The sequence below is a fragment of the Myiozetetes cayanensis genome, unplaced genomic scaffold (genome assembly GCF_022539395.1).
Source record: "Myiozetetes cayanensis isolate MyiCay16 unplaced genomic scaffold, myiCay2020 scf51, whole genome shotgun sequence".
Classification (NCBI taxonomy): Eukaryota; Metazoa; Chordata; class Aves; order Passeriformes; family Tyrannidae; genus Myiozetetes; species Myiozetetes cayanensis.
The window spans coordinates 294,527-314,357 of NW_026087754.1; the positions used below are offsets into that span (position 1 = coordinate 294,527).

A 19,831-nucleotide genomic window follows, 5' to 3' on the forward strand; every position below is an offset into this window, starting at 1 on the left:
ACACCTGCAGAAATGCAAACTGGGCTGCCAGGAGGTTGCTTAGGAAGCCTGAGAGGGGTCTTAATGTGCACCCAAAGGTTCTATGAAATGCTCAGGTTTGAGCTTTTCTTCCCTCTTTTCATCTTCTGGGTGTTTTCTTGGCCAGTACAATATTTCCTTATGTTAAAACCAGTATTTTGAAATCAAGGCTGTTTGGTTTTGAAGCCTCACTTGCTCCCTGCCTGCTACTCTGAGACAATTATAAATCCTTTATATTTTACTGCAAGAACAAATCACTTGTTCCTCAGAGCACAGCTTTGACAGAGGCCTCGTTATCGGTGTCATGAGTATCCCAGAACCAGAATCAGAGCAGGGGTAAGGATGGAAAAGAAAAGGATATATCCAACTCCCCAAAAGGTGCCTGAGCTTGCAGGATTTTCTGTGAACTCCTTGTATAAAATCCAGCCAAGTTGTCACTGAAGGGCAGAAAAAATAAGCAGGGTCGGGGGGGGACTCTGCCTGGGACTCTTCATCCCTTTCCCCAGCAGCAGCAAGAAGGACCAGCAAGGTTTCCCTTTGGCTCAGCCCTGCACGGAGGTCTTTGGGACCTCCCCCCGCAGTGTTGTGGTGTTATTTCAGTACCCAAATAAACCGGGGAGGGGAGAGGGGGTTGTTTTCCTGAGCCCTGTTGGGGTCTCAGCCCGGTCTGAGCTTTGCAGAGACACGGGGAGCTTTGCAGCTCCACACGACTCTCGCAGCTGAAATCCTCCCTTTTTCTCCCAAGGATGCTTCGCCCCTCTGCGGCAGCCGGGCGATCCATGCAGCTCTCCCGGCCCTGGTAGCGGGAATACTGGGAATACTGGGGATACTGGAACACAGGCAAACAGGAGACACTGTGCATTGAGTGCTTGGGGTCAGGGAGGAGAAGCCCCCCCGACACCTCCTTGCTGGAGAGCAGGGTAGAAAACCACCTTTAAACCACAATATCTGCATTTCTAGAGAGGTGTGGGATTTTTAGTTGTGCGTTTTTTACGCTTTTGGGGTTTTTGGGCTCACACTCCCTCCCCCCCGCTCAGTCTGTGCTCCTTTGTGTGAGAACCCTCCTCGGGGTCGAGCTGTTCAAGCCCAATAAATACAGTTCTTTAGCAGCTCCTGTGCCAGGGGAGGTTGGAGAGGGGCTGGATGGATGCGCTGGGCCAACCCCACATTACCCTGCTGCCAGGCTGGAGATGCTGCTGCACAAAGGGCTGGGAGTTGGGGGGTGAAAAAAGCACCTTTTGGGCTTTTTCTTCTCTGTGCATAAAGAACAGAGAGCAGGGCAAGGCACAGGCGTCTCCCCCGCGTGTCCAGAACTCGCCCCTTCCCCGGGTTAGTGGTTCTGTCGGGTTGAATTTAGGTTCTGAGTGCGTTGCAGGAGAGCAAAACTCGGTGTAGGAGAGGCAGAGCTCGGCTCAGGGCACATCCCACCCCTCTCAAACCTCCTTAAATCTCGGGCGGAGAGCGTCGCATCGTGTGTGTGTTTTAACACCTGCTTAAGCACCGCCGCTTCCGAGCTCTTGGACCAGCTGTTGTGCTCGCGTGATTCTTTTTTTTCTTTCCTTTTTTTTTTTCTTTTTCTTTTTTATATGGCGGATTAAAACAATAAAAACATTAAAGTCCTAAAATTCCCCCTGGGAGTAAACATGTAGACAATAAAGAATTGTGTGAGTAGGGGCTGGGGTGGGGGAGCTTTGCAGCAGCAGCGCACAGCGAGCTGTAAATGGATCTCAGCAGCGAGCTCCGCCGAACAAAACCCCTTCAATCAGGGGAGGATCTTGAATCGCCTTTGGGGCACTTACAGAATTTTGGCTGCTTGACTTGGGGTTATTTATAAACGGTGAATGTCTGGCGGGGCTCTGGCTGTGCCGGGGGCTGGGTTTAGGCGGGGTTTAGGCAGGGATGTGGGTTCACAGGGGAAGGATGGGACAGACAGGGAGGGTTTTATGGTCACTAGAAGAATTGTCAGGAATTCAGAGCATCACCCTTCGCTGCTCAAACCCCCTTAGTGTGGGCTTTGGACGGGGTGGGGGGGTGAGCAGTTCCCAGTGACCTTCCCAGTGCTGAGCATTCGAGAGGGAACCCTTCCCAATGCCCTTCCCAATGCCCTTCCCAGTGCCCTGCAGTGCCAAGGACTCCCATGTGAGCTCTCCCTGCACCACAGCTCGGGAATTCACCCGAGCCTGTGGCTCTGCAGCCGGGGGAGGCAATTCCTGCACAGGGATTCGGTGCTAAAACCAGTCTGTGCCTCTGCATTCGCTTGCCTCCCTTGTACGAGGCTCGGGTGGTGTTTGCTGCAAACCCCCGACGTTTGTAAAGCTGCAGAGGAAAATTTAAATGCGTTTTGCTCCGACCGACGGTGTGAGATTTTATTACCTGCAGCCAGGAATGTGGGTGGAAAAAAAAAAAACAGTTTAGACCCTAAGGATGGGATTTTGGTGACCTTGGCTGTGCATTTCCACATCACTGAATCATCACCTCGCAGGGCTGTGGGGGAAGATGCTGGGAAAGCAGCCGGGCTCCGGCTCCTCTGATTTTCCTTGAACCTAAAAGAGTTTATCCACTTGATTTTATTAAGGGCTGCAGGTGGGAGGTGATGGGAAAGGGTTTGGATGAGGCAGGAGGTGAGTCCAGGGCCGATGCAAAGAGCAGGTGGGAGGCTCCAGCCTCGGGGAGGGTTTTGCTGGGGATTTTGTGGGGTCAGTTGGGTGCACGGACCAGCTCCATGTTAATGTGCTCCTCGAGCCTGATCCTCAAACCCTAACCCTGGAGAAGGGGCTAAAACCTCCCAGCTCCTGGGATGGAAAAGAACAGGACAAGGGCAAGGAACCTTTCCCTTTCCCCCACAAACCTGACCCCCCTCACTGGGAAAACTTGGCACCTTCTGAAAAACAATGCAGTTGTAGGACTGCAGATGATTTGGGAAAGGGGGAAAAAAGGGATCCAGGAGCTCTCCCAGCACTCTGGCTGCAGGATGGAGTCGGGCAGAGAGCTGGGAGTCAAACCCCTCCGCAATAGTCTGCTCTGAGAAATCGTAAATCTCCAGGGAGAAGAGGGTCACTGAGAACCTCATCAGGGTGGGAGCAGCAGCACGGCGTTAATGTGCCCATAAATCCACCTGTTCCGATAAAACAGGTGGCTCTTCCGAGAGGCAAAAAGAGGCAAATGCCTTTTTTTTTTTCTTTTTTTTTTTCTGCTGCTGCTGCTGCCTATCTCCTTTTAAAAGCTTAATTACCGCAGTGCGCCGGCTCGGAAATATAGGAATCAGGTTTGCATCCACATGTGGGAAGCAGGGCCAGGGAGAGAGGAAAGGGCACTGCAGGCTGGCCAAAAATCTCCAGGGAAAGGTGTGGAGAGGCACAAAAATGACGTTTCGTGCGCTGATTGAGGAGGTCGTTGCTGGGAAACTGTTGGTGCTTTAAGGGCTCGTGGAAATGAAGAAGATGGAGCTGCAGAGTGGGTTAATCGTGAGGGAAATGGTGCTCTGGGAGCTCCATAAAGAGGGATGGATGGGGAGGGATGCCAGGGCGAGACTCATTCCACACCTTCCACTATCCCAGGTTGCTCCCAGCCCTGTTCAACCTGACCCTGGACACTTCCAGGGCTGGAGCTTCCCTGGGCAGCCCAGATGGAGCTTGTTCCCTCAATGCCACCATTTGGGAAAGGGGACAAACCCCAAACCTCTGAGTCGTTTGAATTCTGTTTGGATTTGACCTGCTGCCCTTCCCAGGCTGCTGCTGCTCCTGCTGGAGCTTCCCCAGGAGAGATCCATTAAAAAAAAAAAACCCTTTTCCAGGCGATAAAACCATCAGCAGAGGCTCGCACAGCGTGAACGGGTGGGCACATTCCCAATATTGCAATGAATTGAAGGAAATCACCATTCCAGGGCCTTAAAAACCTGAATGGGGCCCGTGGCATCCTCTGTGGGATTGTGGTGGCGTTTGAAGGTCAAGGCTGAGTCACGACGACTCTTCCAGCCACGGGAAGAGCCCGTTTCCATTGGAGCTGACTTTTGTTTTAGGATCATTTTTCTGATAGCCCTGAAACAATGGTGAGTGGAGAGGGTGATGTGAAGTGTCTTCCAGAGGGGACAGCCACCAGACCCCTCGGTGAGACCAAATTGAACCTGCCCTCCACCAGCCCTGGGGAATTCGAGTTGGAAATGGCCGCGAGGGGGGTTGGATTGGAGCTGTTGGGAGCAGAGTCTTGGACTCTTCCCGGGGTAAATACAGAGAAGAGGTGCCATGTGGGCGCAGCTGCTCCCCACAGCACTGCCTGGGACCCATCCACATCCCTTATCCTGACACACAGCACTGGGGATCCCGAGAAACATCCAAATCCAGGTTTTGGCTCCGTTCTGCCGGCTCGAACCGCTCGGTTTCCCTTCGCCTCCCCGCTTCGGGTCTCTGGTGGAGCATCACCAGGGGTGGGGGCCATGTGGGCTCCAGGGCTCTGCTGTCCCCTGTCCCCCCTGAGTGTTCCCACCGAGCTCTGGGATGGGAAGGATGGCCTGGCAGGGAGCGGGAGAGCCGGAGCGGCTCATCCCACGCGCTCTCCGGCACCTGCTGCCAAAGCCTCTCCTCGCCGTGCGGCACTGACGGCCTTGGCCACCGTCCAGAGGCGTTTTCAGATCCCGGTGCAGCCTCCCAGAGCACGGATCCGCAGCCCTGCCGGCAAATTAATCGGCTCCAGTTCGCATTTAATTATTTTTACACATCCATTCCTGTTTCTCGGCCGTGCAGAGACGGAGTTTCCTGTTATTCTTTTCTCTGCACTCTATAAATCCTCCTCGGTGCGAGGAGCTCGCCGCCCGTGCCGCCTGTTTGCCGGGGAAGGAGGCTTTGGAAAAAGCTCCTGGATTGTTCCTTCAGGAGCTGTTGGGTGTTCAGGGCAGGGCAGGAGGGTGGCAGTGGGTGAGCAGCAGAGGCTGCAGGGGACGGCAGGACCCAGTTGGGTTTCTGTGGTAGAGCTGAAAGCTTGGGGGCGATTTGATTTTATTTTTTCTCCTTTTTTACCCTTTCTTCTCTACCAGCAGCCCCAGGGGCTCAGGGGTTATCTCTCCACGAGGGCAGGGCCCCCCAAAAACCAACCAGCAGCCGCATAATTTACCCTTTCCTTCCCACAATGCTGCACAACTTCCCAAACTGCTCGACCGGGCCGTAAGGCAGGGCAGGAATTCCACTCAGCCCAAACAGGGCAGGAATTCCACTCAGCCTCAGCTCCCTGCCCCTTCTCCCTGCTCCCTATTCCCAACCTCCTGTGCCGGGAAGAGCTGCCGAGCTCCCAATGAATCACTGGCACTTGAAATACGGGCAGGGAAAGGCGGCTGTAATTGCCTTTGTTAATGGATTTGATTCTTTCTGCAGTGCTGCTCGCGCGGCTCCGGTGCTGCGCCCGGGCGCTCCCGCTCCGAACGCCCCCGTGAAGGATGGAGCCTTTTCCCTTTTTATTGGCTCTGTCTGGTGGGTAAGGGGAGGATTGATGGCTCGCCCAAGGTCACACTGAAAAGCTGTGGCGCTGCTGGGATTCGAGCCGGGGATGTAATAATGATTCACATCCACATCGCAGCGATCGGGGGGTTCCCATGGGGCCGGCGCGGATCCGTCGGCACAGGCTGTGGAGCCGCTGACGCTGCGCAGCTCCACCCCCTCGCTCACCCCGTTAATTACCACTGGGCCTCTCCCCTTAACTCCTGTGGCAGCGGTAATTAATACATGGATTTTAATCACCTTCACTCGGATCGAAACAGGGCTGAAAATGCTCCACCGTGTGGAAGGCGATAACCGGTGCATTCCCAGGATCCAGCGCGCCGCAGGCTTTGTGCCACTGCAGCCCTGGGCCGTGGGGATCTGCTCCGGTGGGATGGAGCTGCCAAGAGCACAGGCACCCCACAGGGTGTCCATCCCTGATGGGATGGAGCAGCTGATGGCTGTGGATGGAGAGCTTGGGAGAGCAGAACTCCGAGAGGAGTCCATCCTCCTGGAGCAGAGCAGAGCAGGAGGGTCTCAGTGTCTTAGGAAAACCTCCCTGCTCTCACGTAGTGGTGATTTAGGAGCCTGGTTTTCTCATCCTAGGTTTGCATCCCAAGGTTTAGGCTGTAATTCCAGCACTCCAGGGGTATTTCAGCTGTAATTCCAGTGGCCATCCCAAAGGAGACCACCAGGTGTGCTCAGGGCAGACCACGGGGCTGTTTCCCTCCCAGGTGCTCCATAACCCACCCTTTACTCCTTTCTTCCGTGTGACCCTTTCCCAAAGGGGGGAATGTTGGATCAGGGTCCTTGGGAGTGCAGTTCTGCAGAGGGATTCCTTGGGTTTGATGGGGAATGGTGGCCAGCCTGGGGTTAAATCCCACCGGGATAAACCCCTTCCTGGCACTGATTGTGCCAGCTCTGACTGCTCTGCTCAGTGGCGGTTGTGTCTGCACCCAGCTGTGCTGATGCTCCTCTCTGGAGCGCTGTGGAGGAGGGAGAAGCTGGGTCTGCCCTGGGAGGCTTTTATTAAAATTAAAGGACAGAAAGGAAAGTGGAATCCGGAGTTTCTGAAGGAGTTTGCCCCGGATGTCCTTGGCTCCTCACGTACTCAGTGCTGCAGCCAGATGGTTCCTGCCTCCCCCCCCATACCCAAACACCTGCATTCCAGGAGGGGCATGTGCATGAGAAGCCCTTTGGGATAAGTGAAGCTATAGAAATGTAAATTAAATTATTTACCTACTCCCAGTTAAATGCTCTGCCCTTGTGGCCAAGGAGGATTGGGACGGGGATGGGGTGGGATGGGCTCCACAAACTGCTTTAACTCTTTGTTTAAATTGCAGGGAAGTTTGTGGAGCAACCTGAGTATCCTGAAAAAAAAAAAATTAGCTAAAAAAAAAATCTCTGAGCAAAAAGTAAAAAGGTTAAAAAGCCCAGTTTTGGTGGTTTATCCCAAACAGTTTGGGTCTATTGGGCTTTTGGGCTGGGGATTCCTCACCCTGCCCAGAGCAGGCCCAAGTTTGTGATTATTATTATTTTAATTCTTCCCTTTTTTTTTTAACACAAGGAAAGACCAGGAATCAATCACAGGGCAGGAGGGAACGGGGTTTTTAAAGGGAAAGGAAGAGCCACAGGCTCTATGGAGTCTCTAGCACCAAAAACAACATCTCGAGGTTTAATCTCGCTGCTGTTTTAGTTGCAGGGGGATCTGTAGAGAGGGGAAAAGGCACAAAATGCACCCGAGCTCCTTCCTGAGGGATTGAACCAACTGGAACCTTCCTGATTTCCACTGAGGGAGCAGGAATAGGCTTTTCCTGCTGGCTGTGACTTGGGAAGGACACGGGGTGCTCAGTGCTCCAGTGTTTTGCAGCGGTGAGGAGCAGGATCCGACCGGCTGGGGTTGCTTCCCCCTCCTCCAGCTTTTCCTGTGTCCCCCCGGGCTGTGGGAAACGATCCTGGTGTCAAAGGACCCCGGTGTGGAGCCCCTGCTGCAGCCCCTCTGTGCCGAGCAGGAGCTGAGCTCTGCGAGCACCTCCGAGTGCAATTCATGGTCCGTTTGGTTTTTTTTTTTGAGCTGATCCTTCTAAACCTTTGCTCCTTCTCCTTCATCCTCCTCCAGGCTCGGGAGGTGCTTGTCATCCCTTCTCTAGCAGGAGGATGCCGCCACTGGAGCCGGCCTTCCAGAAGCGCTCGGTGACCTCGGCTGCTGCCGGGACTTGTGGCTGCCATCAAAAACAACCACGAGCTTCCAGCTGGGAGCAACTGGGGGGGGGCTCCGAGCTCTTCTGGAAGCTGGGCCAGCGGGGACCCTCCAGGAGGACACAGCTCCCAAATCTTTGCCTGTCGTCTCCTGTAAGTGTGAAAATCAGACAATTTGTCCGCGCCGTTGTCGCGTTCTCTCAAAGCAACGAGTCTTTGCGGCATTCCCTCCTTGTCCCGACACCTCCTTTCCCATGGAAATGGGCCCAGCCGGGGGACTCACGTGGGCCCCGGGCAGATAATTGGAATGGTCCCCCCGGCCTCTAAATCTATGAATCACTCCCGAATCGGGGCACTTTATGCACATTAGTGAATTAATCCGTGCAGCCTCTCCGCAAGGGAGGGAATTATCCCTGTCATGGCTCAGATGGGAAATGGGTGAGATGGAGCCCGGATCCGTGCCAGGACCGGGGGTCACATCACTCACTGTGGAACGGCCGACCTGGGGGCCCCCGGCCCCGGGGGCACCCCTGACCCCGCATTAGTTACTCTGCACTTGTGCCGAGCGAGCGGGGAACGTCTCCGCAGCCTGGAAATCCATCGGAGCCCTGTCACGGCGAGATGGGTGGATGGATGGATGGGGCGTGGGTAGAGGGGGCTGCCGCAGCCAGGAGAGTGGGGAGGGTGTGCTGGGTGGGCTGGGATGTGGGCAGGAGGTCCAGCAGCCCCCCAGGGCCTGGGCTTTGCTCTCCTCACGGCTCCGTGGGTGTCCTGCCCCTCACCTAAGGTGTGCCAGGCAGACCCCAGGACATGCCCAGCCCCTTGGCCTGGCCAGTGGCTGTAGGGAGCACAGGGACCAGGTGAATTTTGGAAATGAAACCCGTGGTGGCTCCCTTTAAAGCCGGTGGCTTTGAGCTCAGCTTATCCGCGCCGAGCACTCAGTGCATCATTTCCCTCCCGCACTGCAGTGCAGACACCTGCTGTTCCCTTTTGTTTCCGTGTATCCAGGTGTCTCAGCCGTGTCAGGGCAGTGCCGTGGCATCCGTGGGCAGACTCCAGCTGTGCTGGGGTTAATGTGGGAGCAGCTCCCTGTGGGGAGGGCAGGTTTGGCTCCTCACCCCTTCCAGCCATCAGAGGCTGTCCCGGGGCTGGTGCTGTCTGACTGGGAACGGCTCCTTTGCACACCCGTGTGCCTGTGGAACAGTCTGTGCTGCTGCTCTTTATTACATGGAATTTTGGGTGCATGGCTGGGGTTGATGTTCCCTGAACAGGACTGTCAAGGTTAAAAACCAACCAGAGCTGGAGCTGCCAGTGGCTCCTGCACGGCCCCGCTCGGCACTCGCCTCACCCTCCCTTTGCACCAAAGCAGCCGTAGGCTCTGCAAAAAGAGGAAAAACCCAGAGCAACCCCTTGTTCCTCGTGTTGTGCTTGTTGAACTGATGGAAAAATCTCTCCTGCCTGAAGATCCAGGCTTCAGCCCACCGCGTTTATTCCCCGGCTCTCGCGCCGACAGAGACGGCGCGTTAGTTGGTCCAGCTGGAAGCATTGTCTCCCATTAAATAAGGATTTTCAAATGAGCACATTTATCCACGGAGCTGTCACAGCCTGTTGGGTAACGAATGCGGAGCTGCCTCGGAGCCCTTGGCTCCAAAGAGCTGCGACAGTCTCGGGTGAACAAACCCCGTGTCACCCAAACCCCGAACGCAGCCGCAGGGCCCTGGGGTGGGAGGGAAGAGCCAAACTCGGGGCAGCAGGAGGCACTTCCACCCTTTTTCCTGCAGCCCTGAAGGGCCGTGGGCGCTCATGGGGCCGCTTGGCAGCACCGAGGTGGCATTGTCAGCCCCGTGCCTGTCCCTCACCCCGAAGACTTTACAGCCAACATCTTCTTTTTAATTCCGACACCCGCAAAATAGCAGCTGAAATAACCCTGCTGTATGTCAGCTGCTGATGGAAGGAGATTAAATATTAAAGCTGGTGCTGTGGCTTTAACTCATTCCATTTTTTTCCCTACTCTTCCCCCTCTTTCCCCCCTCATTCCCCACCCCACCACCACCCCCCCCGCTTCCCCTCTCTGTGTAAAATGACATGATTTAGAACCCAAGTGCCAGACTCAGCCTCTGGGTTTCGGCGTTTGGAAATGTGTGGAGAAAGATATATTGTGTCTGTGAGCGTTTCTGTGCAGGGAAAGAGAGAGCTCCCGAGCTGTGAGCCCACATAAAGATGTTAAATAGAGCTGTAACGCGCACGGAACGCACGAAAAGTGCCTGAGAAGAAGAAGGAAAAAAAAAAAAAAGAAATGAGGGGGAAAAAAAAAATCCTGCGATGAAGCAAAATGAAAGATTAAAATAAACCCGGTGCTAGCGAGGCTGGGCTGGAATGTGGGGCTGGGGCTGGCGGGGAGAGACACGACCATATTCCACACCTCTTGCTGCTTCCCTCTTTGACCTAAAAATCCCATTTCTTTAGCAGAAAACTGAGCGGGAGAAGCGGGAATTTTCTCCTTTTTCCTTTTATTTCCCCCTGCCTCTGGTGCTCAGTATTTCCGACAACCGCTACCCAGCGGCCGCCTGCCTGCTAAATATTCATCCCAAACCCTCTGCTCCGCACAAAACCCTGATTTATTTCCCTCGGTTCACCCCAACCCACCCATTTCCCCTCCGCCAACACCGGCACCGGGGGCGAGCGGGACCGGCAGTCGAATCCCATAAAAACCTGGGGCTTTGGGGCCAAAACCGTGGCAAAGTGTGGGTGCCCCTTCCCTCCCCGGGCCCCTCTTCCAGTGCTTCCCAGTGCCGTGGATTCCGTCTCGGTCGGCGAAGGCGACGCTTCGCTCGCTCTTCCTTTGTTCGGGGACGTTTTGGTGTCGCCGGGATTCGTGATGCTCCTTGGAAAGCGCTCCCGGTGCCGGCTGGAGCCGAGCTGGAGGGATCGGAAGCTGCGGGGAGGAAGGAAGCCCAGAACCAGGCGTGTTTTAGGCCAGACCGTTGAGAAATTTGATTTCAGGTTTATTTAAGGGTTAGTTACAGAGGGGGGTCCTGGGAGCGGAGGCTGGGAAAGCCGGAACGCGTGTGCCTGGAGTTACACGGGCGAGAACCTCTTTGGTTTTCTCCCACCAGCTCTTAATTTCTTTTAATTTGAGCCCGAATTACGAGTCACCACCAAAAAAAGCACCTTCTGATCCAGCATTTTGAAGGACACCTTACGTAACCCCCTTGTTCTTGCGCCTGAGGGGAACGTGGACGGTCTGTGTGTGTGGATGGACCCCGTGTCTTGGGGTCCCCTGCCTCTAAGGGACCATCCCCCTGCCTGCACTCATGTCCCCCCTGGGAAGGTGCCGTGGCTGCTTCCAGCCTGGAAAAACTCAGATTTACTCCCTAAAGCAACAGAGCCATAAATAAGCGTCGGAAAAGGGTGTCACGCCTGAGCGGGTTCACGGGAACAGGTGGCTTTGGGTGGGTTGGGGTTTTGGGTGGTTTAAAGAGGGAGGAAAGGAAGGGGAAAAGGGCAGGAACGCGCTGCTGCTGCCGCTGCTGCTGCTGCTGGTGCTGCTGCAGCGTTTTCTAGAAGCAGCCCGATGCTGCTGGATGCATAAAAATCCTGCGGTACGGCCGCGCCGTGCCCTCGGCCGCCGTTTGTCGCAGTCTATTAGGAGAGACGCAATCCATCCTCGGGGTTTATGGTTATTTGCTTTAACCCCGTCCCTGCCTCTCCCCCCTCCCCTTTCCCTCATCCCGGCGCGTGGGGCTGGCGCAGCCCTTCGTCCCTTTGTCTGGGTTTCGGCGCCGGCCCCGCGCACCCAGCCCGGGCGTGAAGCCCCCACCACCCTAAAGCCTTAAAGGGGGATTTTGATCCTCACTAAAACCCTCCCGGAAAGGTGGGGTTTTGTCCTCCAGTTGTCCCTGCAGGTGGAATTTTGGTGGAGGATGAGATGTTCCCCCAGCTCCGCAGGCGGCCGCTCCGTCCTGCCCCATAAACCCACGGCCCGAATCACCCGTGTGCTGCCTCACACCATCCCAAAAAAGTTGCCTGGCCCCCAATAGCACCTAATTCCCCGCTCCATCAGCCGGCAGTAAAGCGGGGATGTTGCCCAGCAGCGCAGATCCGCATTCCCATCATCTGCAGCCGCCGCGTCGCTTAAAAACCTGGATTATTAAAAAATAGCTACCCCCCATCCCTTCCCCCAGAAACCTCGTTAATGGCTTTTCATTTTGAACCCCCTGTTCACACACCCCTTTCCCCAGCCCCGAGCCCTCAGCAGCGATCGCGTTACAGCCCCTCCATCCTCCTCCACCACCCCCCCCCAGCCCCGCCGCAGGACGGACCCGTAAAACACCAAAACGCATTTATTCGCCATTTCTCTAAATTGTTTCATTTCAGAGGTTCACAAACGAGGACCACCTGGCGGTTCATAAACACAAGCATGAGATGACATTGAAATTCGGCCCCGCTCGCACCGACTCCGTCATCATCGCAGGTATGTGCCCGGCCAGCGCCCAGCGCCGCGGTCGCGGGGCCTGACGGCAAAGATTGATGCCAGGGACCAGATGCACTGCAAAAACGGCTCTGCCGCCCATAAAACCTCCTGTGATCTGCATTTAATCAGGGGGAAAGGAAAGCCAGAGGCTTCCAAGTTTCTTTTTTTTTTTCTTTTTCTTTTTTTATGGTGGTATCAGGTTTTGTGAGGTTTGGGTTGGGTTTTTTTTTTTTAATTATTTTTTTTTTAGCTCTCGCCCTTTTTATTAAGGCTGGAGGATTTATGGCCAGAAGGTCTTTCACGTTTCTTCATGTGCTTTGAGGACGATGAACCAAACCTGACAAAGCAGCTTCCCCTCTCAGCCCAGGTGTCAATTTTCCTGAGCTTTTAGGCTGCAGTTAATAAATTAAAGCCCCATCAGGTGCACTGGCTCTGCCGAGATGGCATTTTGCAGAGCCCCAGTGAGGAGCTCTGACAGCACATGGTCAAAGCAGCCTTTACAAAACTGGGGGGGAAAAAAAAACCAAACCCCACAGATTGTTGTCTGGCAGCAGCTCCTGGCAGGTTCCAGAGTCCCTCCCGCCCCGTTTGGGGGCTGCTCAAAGCGTCGTGCGAGAGGTCTGTGTTGCTGCTGGGTGAAAAGGACGTTGATGAAAGCAGGGAGAGGGAAAATGCTTCCTGAAGCCTTCAAAGTTCATAAAGGGAAACAAAGATGCTGCAGCAGCCTGGCAGCCTTTTCATGGTTTGTCTCCAGCCCAAATCCAGTGCTGAAATGGGAATTCAGTTGGTTTCTGAAAGGATTCGAGTGAATTGTTGCTGTGGATGGGATGGGAAGAGAGCTCACACAGCCTGTGCTGGAAGGGCAGGGTGCTGCTCCCAGGGGGAGGGCTCTCCCAGAGGGAGAATTCATTCCAAATGGGATCAGGCTAATGGGAGCTGATGGCAAGGAGTTGGGGCAGAAGCTGACAGAAGCTCAGATTTCTAAGGGTCACCTTTGCTTGAGTTCAGACCTTTCCAAACAGGGAGCACAGCGGGAGGGTCGGTGCTACTGGATCAGTTTAGGGGGCAGATTGGGCAGGTGGGGATGGCGGGGGGGCCTGGCACCATGCCCAGCCAAAATCCCACAGGATACCCCAAAATCCCACATGACACCCCTCATCCTCACAGCTCCCAGAGCCGATGATTCCTCTCTCGTGTAAACATTGAGGGGATGAAACACTTCAGCTTTAGCACAAGGAACAAGGTCTGGTCTCCTCTTCCAGCTCCCCCAGGGCTGATGCTCAGGGGGTTGCTCTGAGCTAAACAACAGCAAAAAATATACTCTAAACCAATTTAACCACGGCCAGGGCAGGACCAGCCTGTCTAACACAGGCTCTCCCTGCTGCCAGAGCTGCAGGAGGGGGTGTGAGGGCTATAAACCCTGCTGCCTTTGAGCAGTGAGATCCAGGCCGTTATTGCCTGACATTCCTTCTGTCCTGGGTTTGTTTTTTTTTTTTTAAACCACCATTTTGTCTCTGGGTTTTCTTGCTCCCTCCTTCCCTCCTGCTCCGTGCCGAGCCCAGGGCAGCAGCCGTGTGGCAGGAGCAGGACCCGGTGCGTGTCTGGCTGAGGCGCCGTGGCTGAGCTAAGGAGGGTCGTAAAGAATTGTTCTCTGGGCTGGTTACAGCTGCCAGCAGCAGAGTCATTTATATGGGAACTTCTGGGGTGAGACAGGAGCTGCTGCAATTCCTGAGGTACGGATTGGGGAAGGGCAGGACCGGAGAGGTTCCACGGCTTTGTTTGTGCTCCGTAGAAGCTGCTGGAGATCTGTGCCTGGAGCTGGCGTGTGCAGCTCAGGAGGACATTGCTAAACAGGGAATGGTCTGAAAAGAGCCCTGGGAGCTGATAAATCCCTGCAAAAACAACCTCCTGCCGAGAGCTTTAGCTGACAAAGTTCCTTGGTTTATGAATTGGGACTTTGGGGGGGAAAGCGAAAGGTGCCCAAAGGGGGCCTTTGCTTTAGTGACAAACCCAGTGGGGAGGGTTTGGAGTCAGGCTGGAAATGAAGTGTAGTTCCACAACAGCAGGGAAAAGAATTGCTGGAGTCCATTCTCAAAGGATGGGGGAGGCTCCACCCTGCCCGGTGTGGAATCATGGGGCACGTCTTCCACAGACACTTCAGGTGCTGTGCTGGAACCGGGAGCACCAGGCAGCTGGTGTTTAATGCAGGTCAGGCCAGACTATCCCAGGGATGCCCTTTGTGTGTGAAAATCCTGGTGGTTTTCTGCCAGATGGATCCTTTGGGTGTGACGTGCTCGTGCGAGGCTCCAGGACTCCTGACCTGCCGGCACTCGGGAACGGGAGGCTGGCTGAAAACAGGGAGTTTTCCTTCTGCTTTTATGGCCTGGGTGATGGCCAGAGAGATCATGACTCAACGTGTTAATGTGGTGGAGAACAGCCCCAGAGGGATGGCTGTGGACAGTGGTGGTTGTGAGGACTCTGCCCGGCCGTGGAGCTGCTCCCATCAGCTGCTTTACCCTCTCATCACTCCATGTTTTTAAGATCTGCTGTTTCAGGGAGATTTTCCCTCCTTGTCCAGCTGAGGACAAGTGAAACCTTGGCGTGGGAGGGGCAGGACACAACCCACAGCCTGGAATTCACAGAAATCCCTGCAGTCCCTCTCTCTCCAATGGTTAATTCTTTAAACACCAGAGAAACAAAACCAACAAGAAATGATTGTCCCGTTCTGATTGTCACTTGTGACACACACCTCAGTGGCAGAGCTGCCAGACTTCCACAAAGCAGAAGCCACGTTCCCCAGGGCTCTCCAGAGAAGGACCCAGGTGGGTGAAATGCATTTTCTGGTCTCTCTTTGACCCAGTTCTTGGTGTTCTTACCCCAACCAGATCAGACTCCGACCCCGACTCGGTTCCTGAAGAACTGTGAGGAGGTGGGACTCTTCAATGAGCTGGCGAGTTCCTTCGAGCACGAGTTCAAGAAAGCTGCTGAGGATGATGAGAAAAAGGCAAGAGGCGAAGGCCACGCTGCCATAAAACTGTACTGGGAGCAAACTGGGAGGGGGGAGCCACGAGGGACTGGGGGGCAGGAGCTGCTCTGATGAAAGGCATATGCCCTGGGGTAACTGAGTTGTTCTCAGGTTTAATTTGCTGCCGTGTGGGGGGCTTTATTTTTGTAACTCGGGTGACTTTGGCTGGTTATCCTGCGATCTGAGCCCTGCAGAGAACGGATTTAATGGTTTATTATTCCTTTGGCTTTTCACTTCGAGAAAAGAAGGAGGGAAAAAAAAAAAAACACCACGAGGGGGGGGTAGTACCCAAAATGCCTCACACTTTTGGGAAGGAGCTGCAGGGAAGGACAGGACGGGATCTGAGCAAAATCTCGTTCAGAGCCTCCTTGGGGGTCGAGATCCGAAATGGTGGTGCAGTCACAGGGAAGGGACCAGGCCCAGCCGGTGCCTTTGGCATTTCCAGGGCGTCTGGTGCATGGAAACAGAGAGAGAGGGGCTCCATGGAGGAGGGGAAGCTTTTCCTAACAAAGAGCTCCCTCTGCAAAGTGCCATCGATCCAGGCTGCCCCTGCAGCCTCGGGAGCGCGAGGGTCTGAAGGACAACGGGATCTCATCAGAAAGCAGCTAATTAAGGACATTTCCCCCCCCCCCTCCTCCACCCTCCCCTCCCTTTACCGAATCCGAGCAGCAGCAGATGCGTGCCGGGCTCTCAGCCTGGCACATACATTTACTAAATTGATGTATGTCCGTACATACGCTCGCAGTCAGCGGCGCTGCTCGGAAATAAACTGCGGGAGCGGAGCCGCGTAAATCTTCCCGAGATGGGGAACGGAGGAATTCAGAATTAAAACTGAAACCTGGCTTCCACCCCGCTCCCCCAATAACAGGCTCTTTAAACCGAAATTGATCTCTCTCATTGGTATGCGGCGGGGGCTGCTCCGAGCTCCGGAGCCTCCTGCCCTTTGTTCTGGCAGCGGCTGCCGGGAGAAGGAGCCGACGCCGCTGGGGTTTCGCAGGGGAAATGCCGAGCAGCCCGGTCTGGGCAGGGAGACCACCCAGCTCCTGGGCTCTGCGGCCTCCCAGCCGCCTCTCCAGCCCAGGGCTGCTCTCCTGGGTTTTGCTTTGGGGTGGCTGCAGTCTGAATATTCCTGCGGAGGGGGCTCGGGAAGCTTGGGATGGTGTCGGGAAGCGTTATCCCTTCAAAACCCCCCTGCCCAGGCAGGTCCCGTGCCCAGCTGGTTGGTCACTGCCCTGACCTGGCTGGAGCTGCCATTCCAAGGCTCTTCCAGCATCCAGTTGTGTCTGTCCTCCGGTTCCAAGGGTGGTCTCACACCAGCACTGTTAATTAAAAACACAGGCACAGCGGGAGCTTCCCTGGAGGCACTTTAAGTGGTTTGAAACTTCCCTGAATGTTAATCCCTGCTCCTTTGTGATTCCCAGAGCAGCATCTCTGCTTGAAGAGGGCAGGTAAATGGTTACTGCACCTCCTGCAAGCAAAGCCTCCCTGGGAAATCCGGGAAGGGCAGAGAGGCTGGAGCCTCACCGTGCTCTAAAACACCCCCAAGCAGAGGGGCTGGAGCCTCACCTCACTCTCAACCATCCCTAGGTGCCCGGATTTACCCTTTTGCTGCAGTTTTCCCTCCCCTGAGAGGACTCAGAGTGCGGCAGGAGGGGGTTTAGGGGAGATGCCAGGATGGACTTCCAGCCAGCAAAGGGGAGCGTGGGGATGGACGGTGAAGGGAGGGAGAACAGGCTGGACAAACAACTGTCAGGGCTGATTTAGGGACAGTTTCTCCTACCCCGATGGGAGGAGGGACCGGGTGATTTGGTGCCGCATCCTCCATCCCTGTCTCTCTCCTCCACCGCTCCATGCACCATCTTCTCCTGGTTCTTCTCTCCCTCCAGGTCTGGGAAGGGGACAGGTGGCCCTTCAGTTAAGCTGTCCCCCCCACCTTGTTGTCACCCTGTCCCTTTCTGCAGCCCCAGCAAGTCGTTAAGTGGTTCAACTGGGGCACGTGGCACTGCTGGATCCCAGGGTGGTGGCAAATCGCCAGGTTCAGGCATATGGTTGGGTTTTATTTTAATGGGGCGCTCATAGATATTTAATAACTTGCATGGCTCTTTGTTTGCTTTTGATAATCGGGTAATAAAATAATTCAGGCTGATTTATACAATGCTTTACAGCTCTTCTGTGAATGGAAGTGCCTCCTGTAACTCGCAGGCATTTGGCTTTGGTACCTGTCCTCCTTAGCAGAGCCCTTTTATTAAAAAAAAAAAAAATTATATAAAAATAAGCCATGGAAAACTCGTGTGTGTTGCTGAGAACCCACAAACTGGTGCCATCTGGGGCTGACAGTCGTTCCTGGGCCTCCATCTCCCTTTGGCCGAGGCCGGCACCGCTCTCCTGCCTCGGGCTCCCAGATGCTGCTTCACCACAAATAAATAATAATAATTTGGCAAGAGCTCGGAGCCGGAGCTCTTCCTCTGGGAGCAGCCGAACGTTTCACGAACAATATGAGCTAATTGTCCTTTCAATCCGTGGCTGGTTTTCCCCGCAGAGCGCCGGAGCCCTGGACATGTCCCTGCCCTCCACTCCGGAGATCAAGATCAAGGAGGAGGAGCCGGTGGAGGTGGACTCGTCCCCACCAGACAGCCCCGTGTCCCACCCACGGTCACCCCAGCACAAGGAGAAGGTGGGGCTCCCCAGCACAAGGTGGTGGTGCCCCTTTTCCGGGTGGGAACAAGCTTGTTTCTCCGCGTGGGGCTGCCCAGGCCTGATTTGGGCTCTTTGAGGCCTGATTTCCCTCCGTTTGAGAGAGGAAAGAGAAAAGCTGGTTTTCACTAAAACGCTGCCCTGAAGGCTCCCGGTGGGTTTGGCTGATGCACAAAGCCTTGCTCTTCCCTGTGTCCTGGGTGGTGGGGATTTGGAGCAGGTTAGTCCAGGTGACACTTTCACCACCTGAATAAGGTGGGGATTCAGAGAGGGGGATTATTTGGGGTATGAATTCCTGTGCCCCACTCCCTGCACTGACACCAGATACGTGTCTTTGGCAGAGGTGCTCCCTTACATCCTGGGGTTTTGTGACAAAAGTGCCTGAATTTTCCCCAGAGAGGAAGAACCAGCCCTGTGGTAATTAACTGATAATTAACAGCGTGTCCCCTGTTTTCTGTTTTCCCTTCCAGGAGATCCCCTCCAAGCCCGTCATCCTCTCCACGCCCACTCCCACCATCGTGCGCCCCGGCTCGCTGCCCCTGCACCTGGGCTACGACCCCCTGCACCCCACACTGCCATCCCCCACCTCTGTCATCACCCAGGCCCCCCCCTCCAACAGACAGCTGGGGTGAGTACGGAGCAGGGGGCAGGAATTACTCCCTGAATGAGTTCCCTGAGCGCCAGACCCACGGCGGTGCCGCCAGCCCCGCTGCCGCTGCGTGGGCATAAGGGCCTCTCTGGGCACTGTCTGCGGCAGCAGGATGGGATGGGAGTGCAGGCAACGGGAACTAATTGTCCTGGAGTAACGAAACGAGGCAAAACTCACTGTGGGGAGGGATGAAAACGCTCCCTGAACACGAACACGCCGACACGGCGCTGGCTGCCGGCGCCGGGCGCGGGCAGAGCCGGCGCTGCGGAATTGTCTGGAGCTGTAACGGCTGAGGGATTTTCCCAGACAGCTGTTGCCTCTCAAGTGTCACCTCCTGTGCCCAGCCAGCCCTGCCTTGGGGGGCTGTTTGCTCACTGGCACAGCCAATGACCTGCTTCTGTTTGCCCTGGAACAACCGGGATGGAGGTTCTGGCTCCTCCGGCCCCGCACATAAAGGAAGGAGCCTGAGGATGGAGGGAGCACATTACTGAGCCCCTGGGAGATGCATGCTTAGCCCCCCTGTCTGTTTGGTGTCAGGATGCTCCTGCTCCATGGCCCTGGATGCTCCTGCTTCTCCTCCCCGATCGCCCCTGGTCAGGGCTGTGTTAACCAGCCCGCTCTGTATTTTGGGGCTGTCACTTCACAGTTTTATGTGTGTTTTCCTTTGACCCTCTGGCACCATCAATCCAGGCGGCCTGGTGGAAAGTTTTAAGTGCTGTCTTGAGGCGTGAAGGGGTTAAGTGGTTGTCCTGGGGGTAGCTACAGGACACTGTAGCCCCTCTGCCTCCCAGGCAGAGACTCTAGGGCTGTTCAGAACTGTGTCCAGTAGGTCAGACTTTAGTGTGATTTGCTGTGCTCTGTGCAGCCCAAATCCCACCTGGAGAGAGAGGTGGGGCTGCAGTGGTAACAAGGGTCCCTTCATTAGGGCCACTGCCAAGGTGGTGGGGCTGGTGTCAGCATGACAGAGATGGAGGGGAGGCTGTGACCTCCCTGCAACTCGCCTGGTTAGGCTGGGATTTCCAAAGCAGCCTGGAGGATTTGGGATGCCCAATAGAAATGACGGAGAGTCGAGCGTTCGCGTTCCCAAGGCGGCCTTAAAAATTCCAGCCTGAGTTATTGGCAGGATGAACTTCCCCCTCTGACCCACGTCCCCTGCTCCTCCCACCGTGCCAGCACAGCCTCCTCCCAGGATCCCAGGCAGCCCAGCCTCCTCCAGCCCCTTCCCTGGGCTTGGCAGAGGAGGCAGCAGCAGATTTATTTTACTCTCCCTCCCGCAAAGCCGGGCTCCCAGCTCGGCTCTGCCTCCA

General features: G+C 55.3%; 2 protein-coding genes across 2 annotated transcripts in view; both read left to right on the top strand.

Annotated features, from left to right (window-relative positions):
- LOC126649888 (cyclic AMP-dependent transcription factor ATF-7) overlaps positions 1 to 19,831 on the top strand; it is a 56,789-nt gene that overhangs the window by 25,094 nt on the left and 11,864 nt on the right. The window contains exons 3-6 of the mRNA XM_050334243.1: positions 12,060 to 12,156; positions 15,042 to 15,160; positions 17,721 to 17,855; positions 18,346 to 18,503. Coding sequence (XP_050190200.1) covers positions 12,060 to 12,156; positions 15,042 to 15,160; positions 17,721 to 17,855; positions 18,346 to 18,503 — 509 coding nt within the window. The remainder of the gene's footprint in view (positions 1 to 12,059; positions 12,157 to 15,041; positions 15,161 to 17,720; positions 17,856 to 18,345; positions 18,504 to 19,831) is intronic.
- TMEM106C (transmembrane protein 106C) overlaps positions 1 to 19,831 on the top strand; it is a 159,788-nt gene that overhangs the window by 6,084 nt on the left and 133,873 nt on the right. The gene's annotated exons all lie outside the window — the stretch shown is intronic.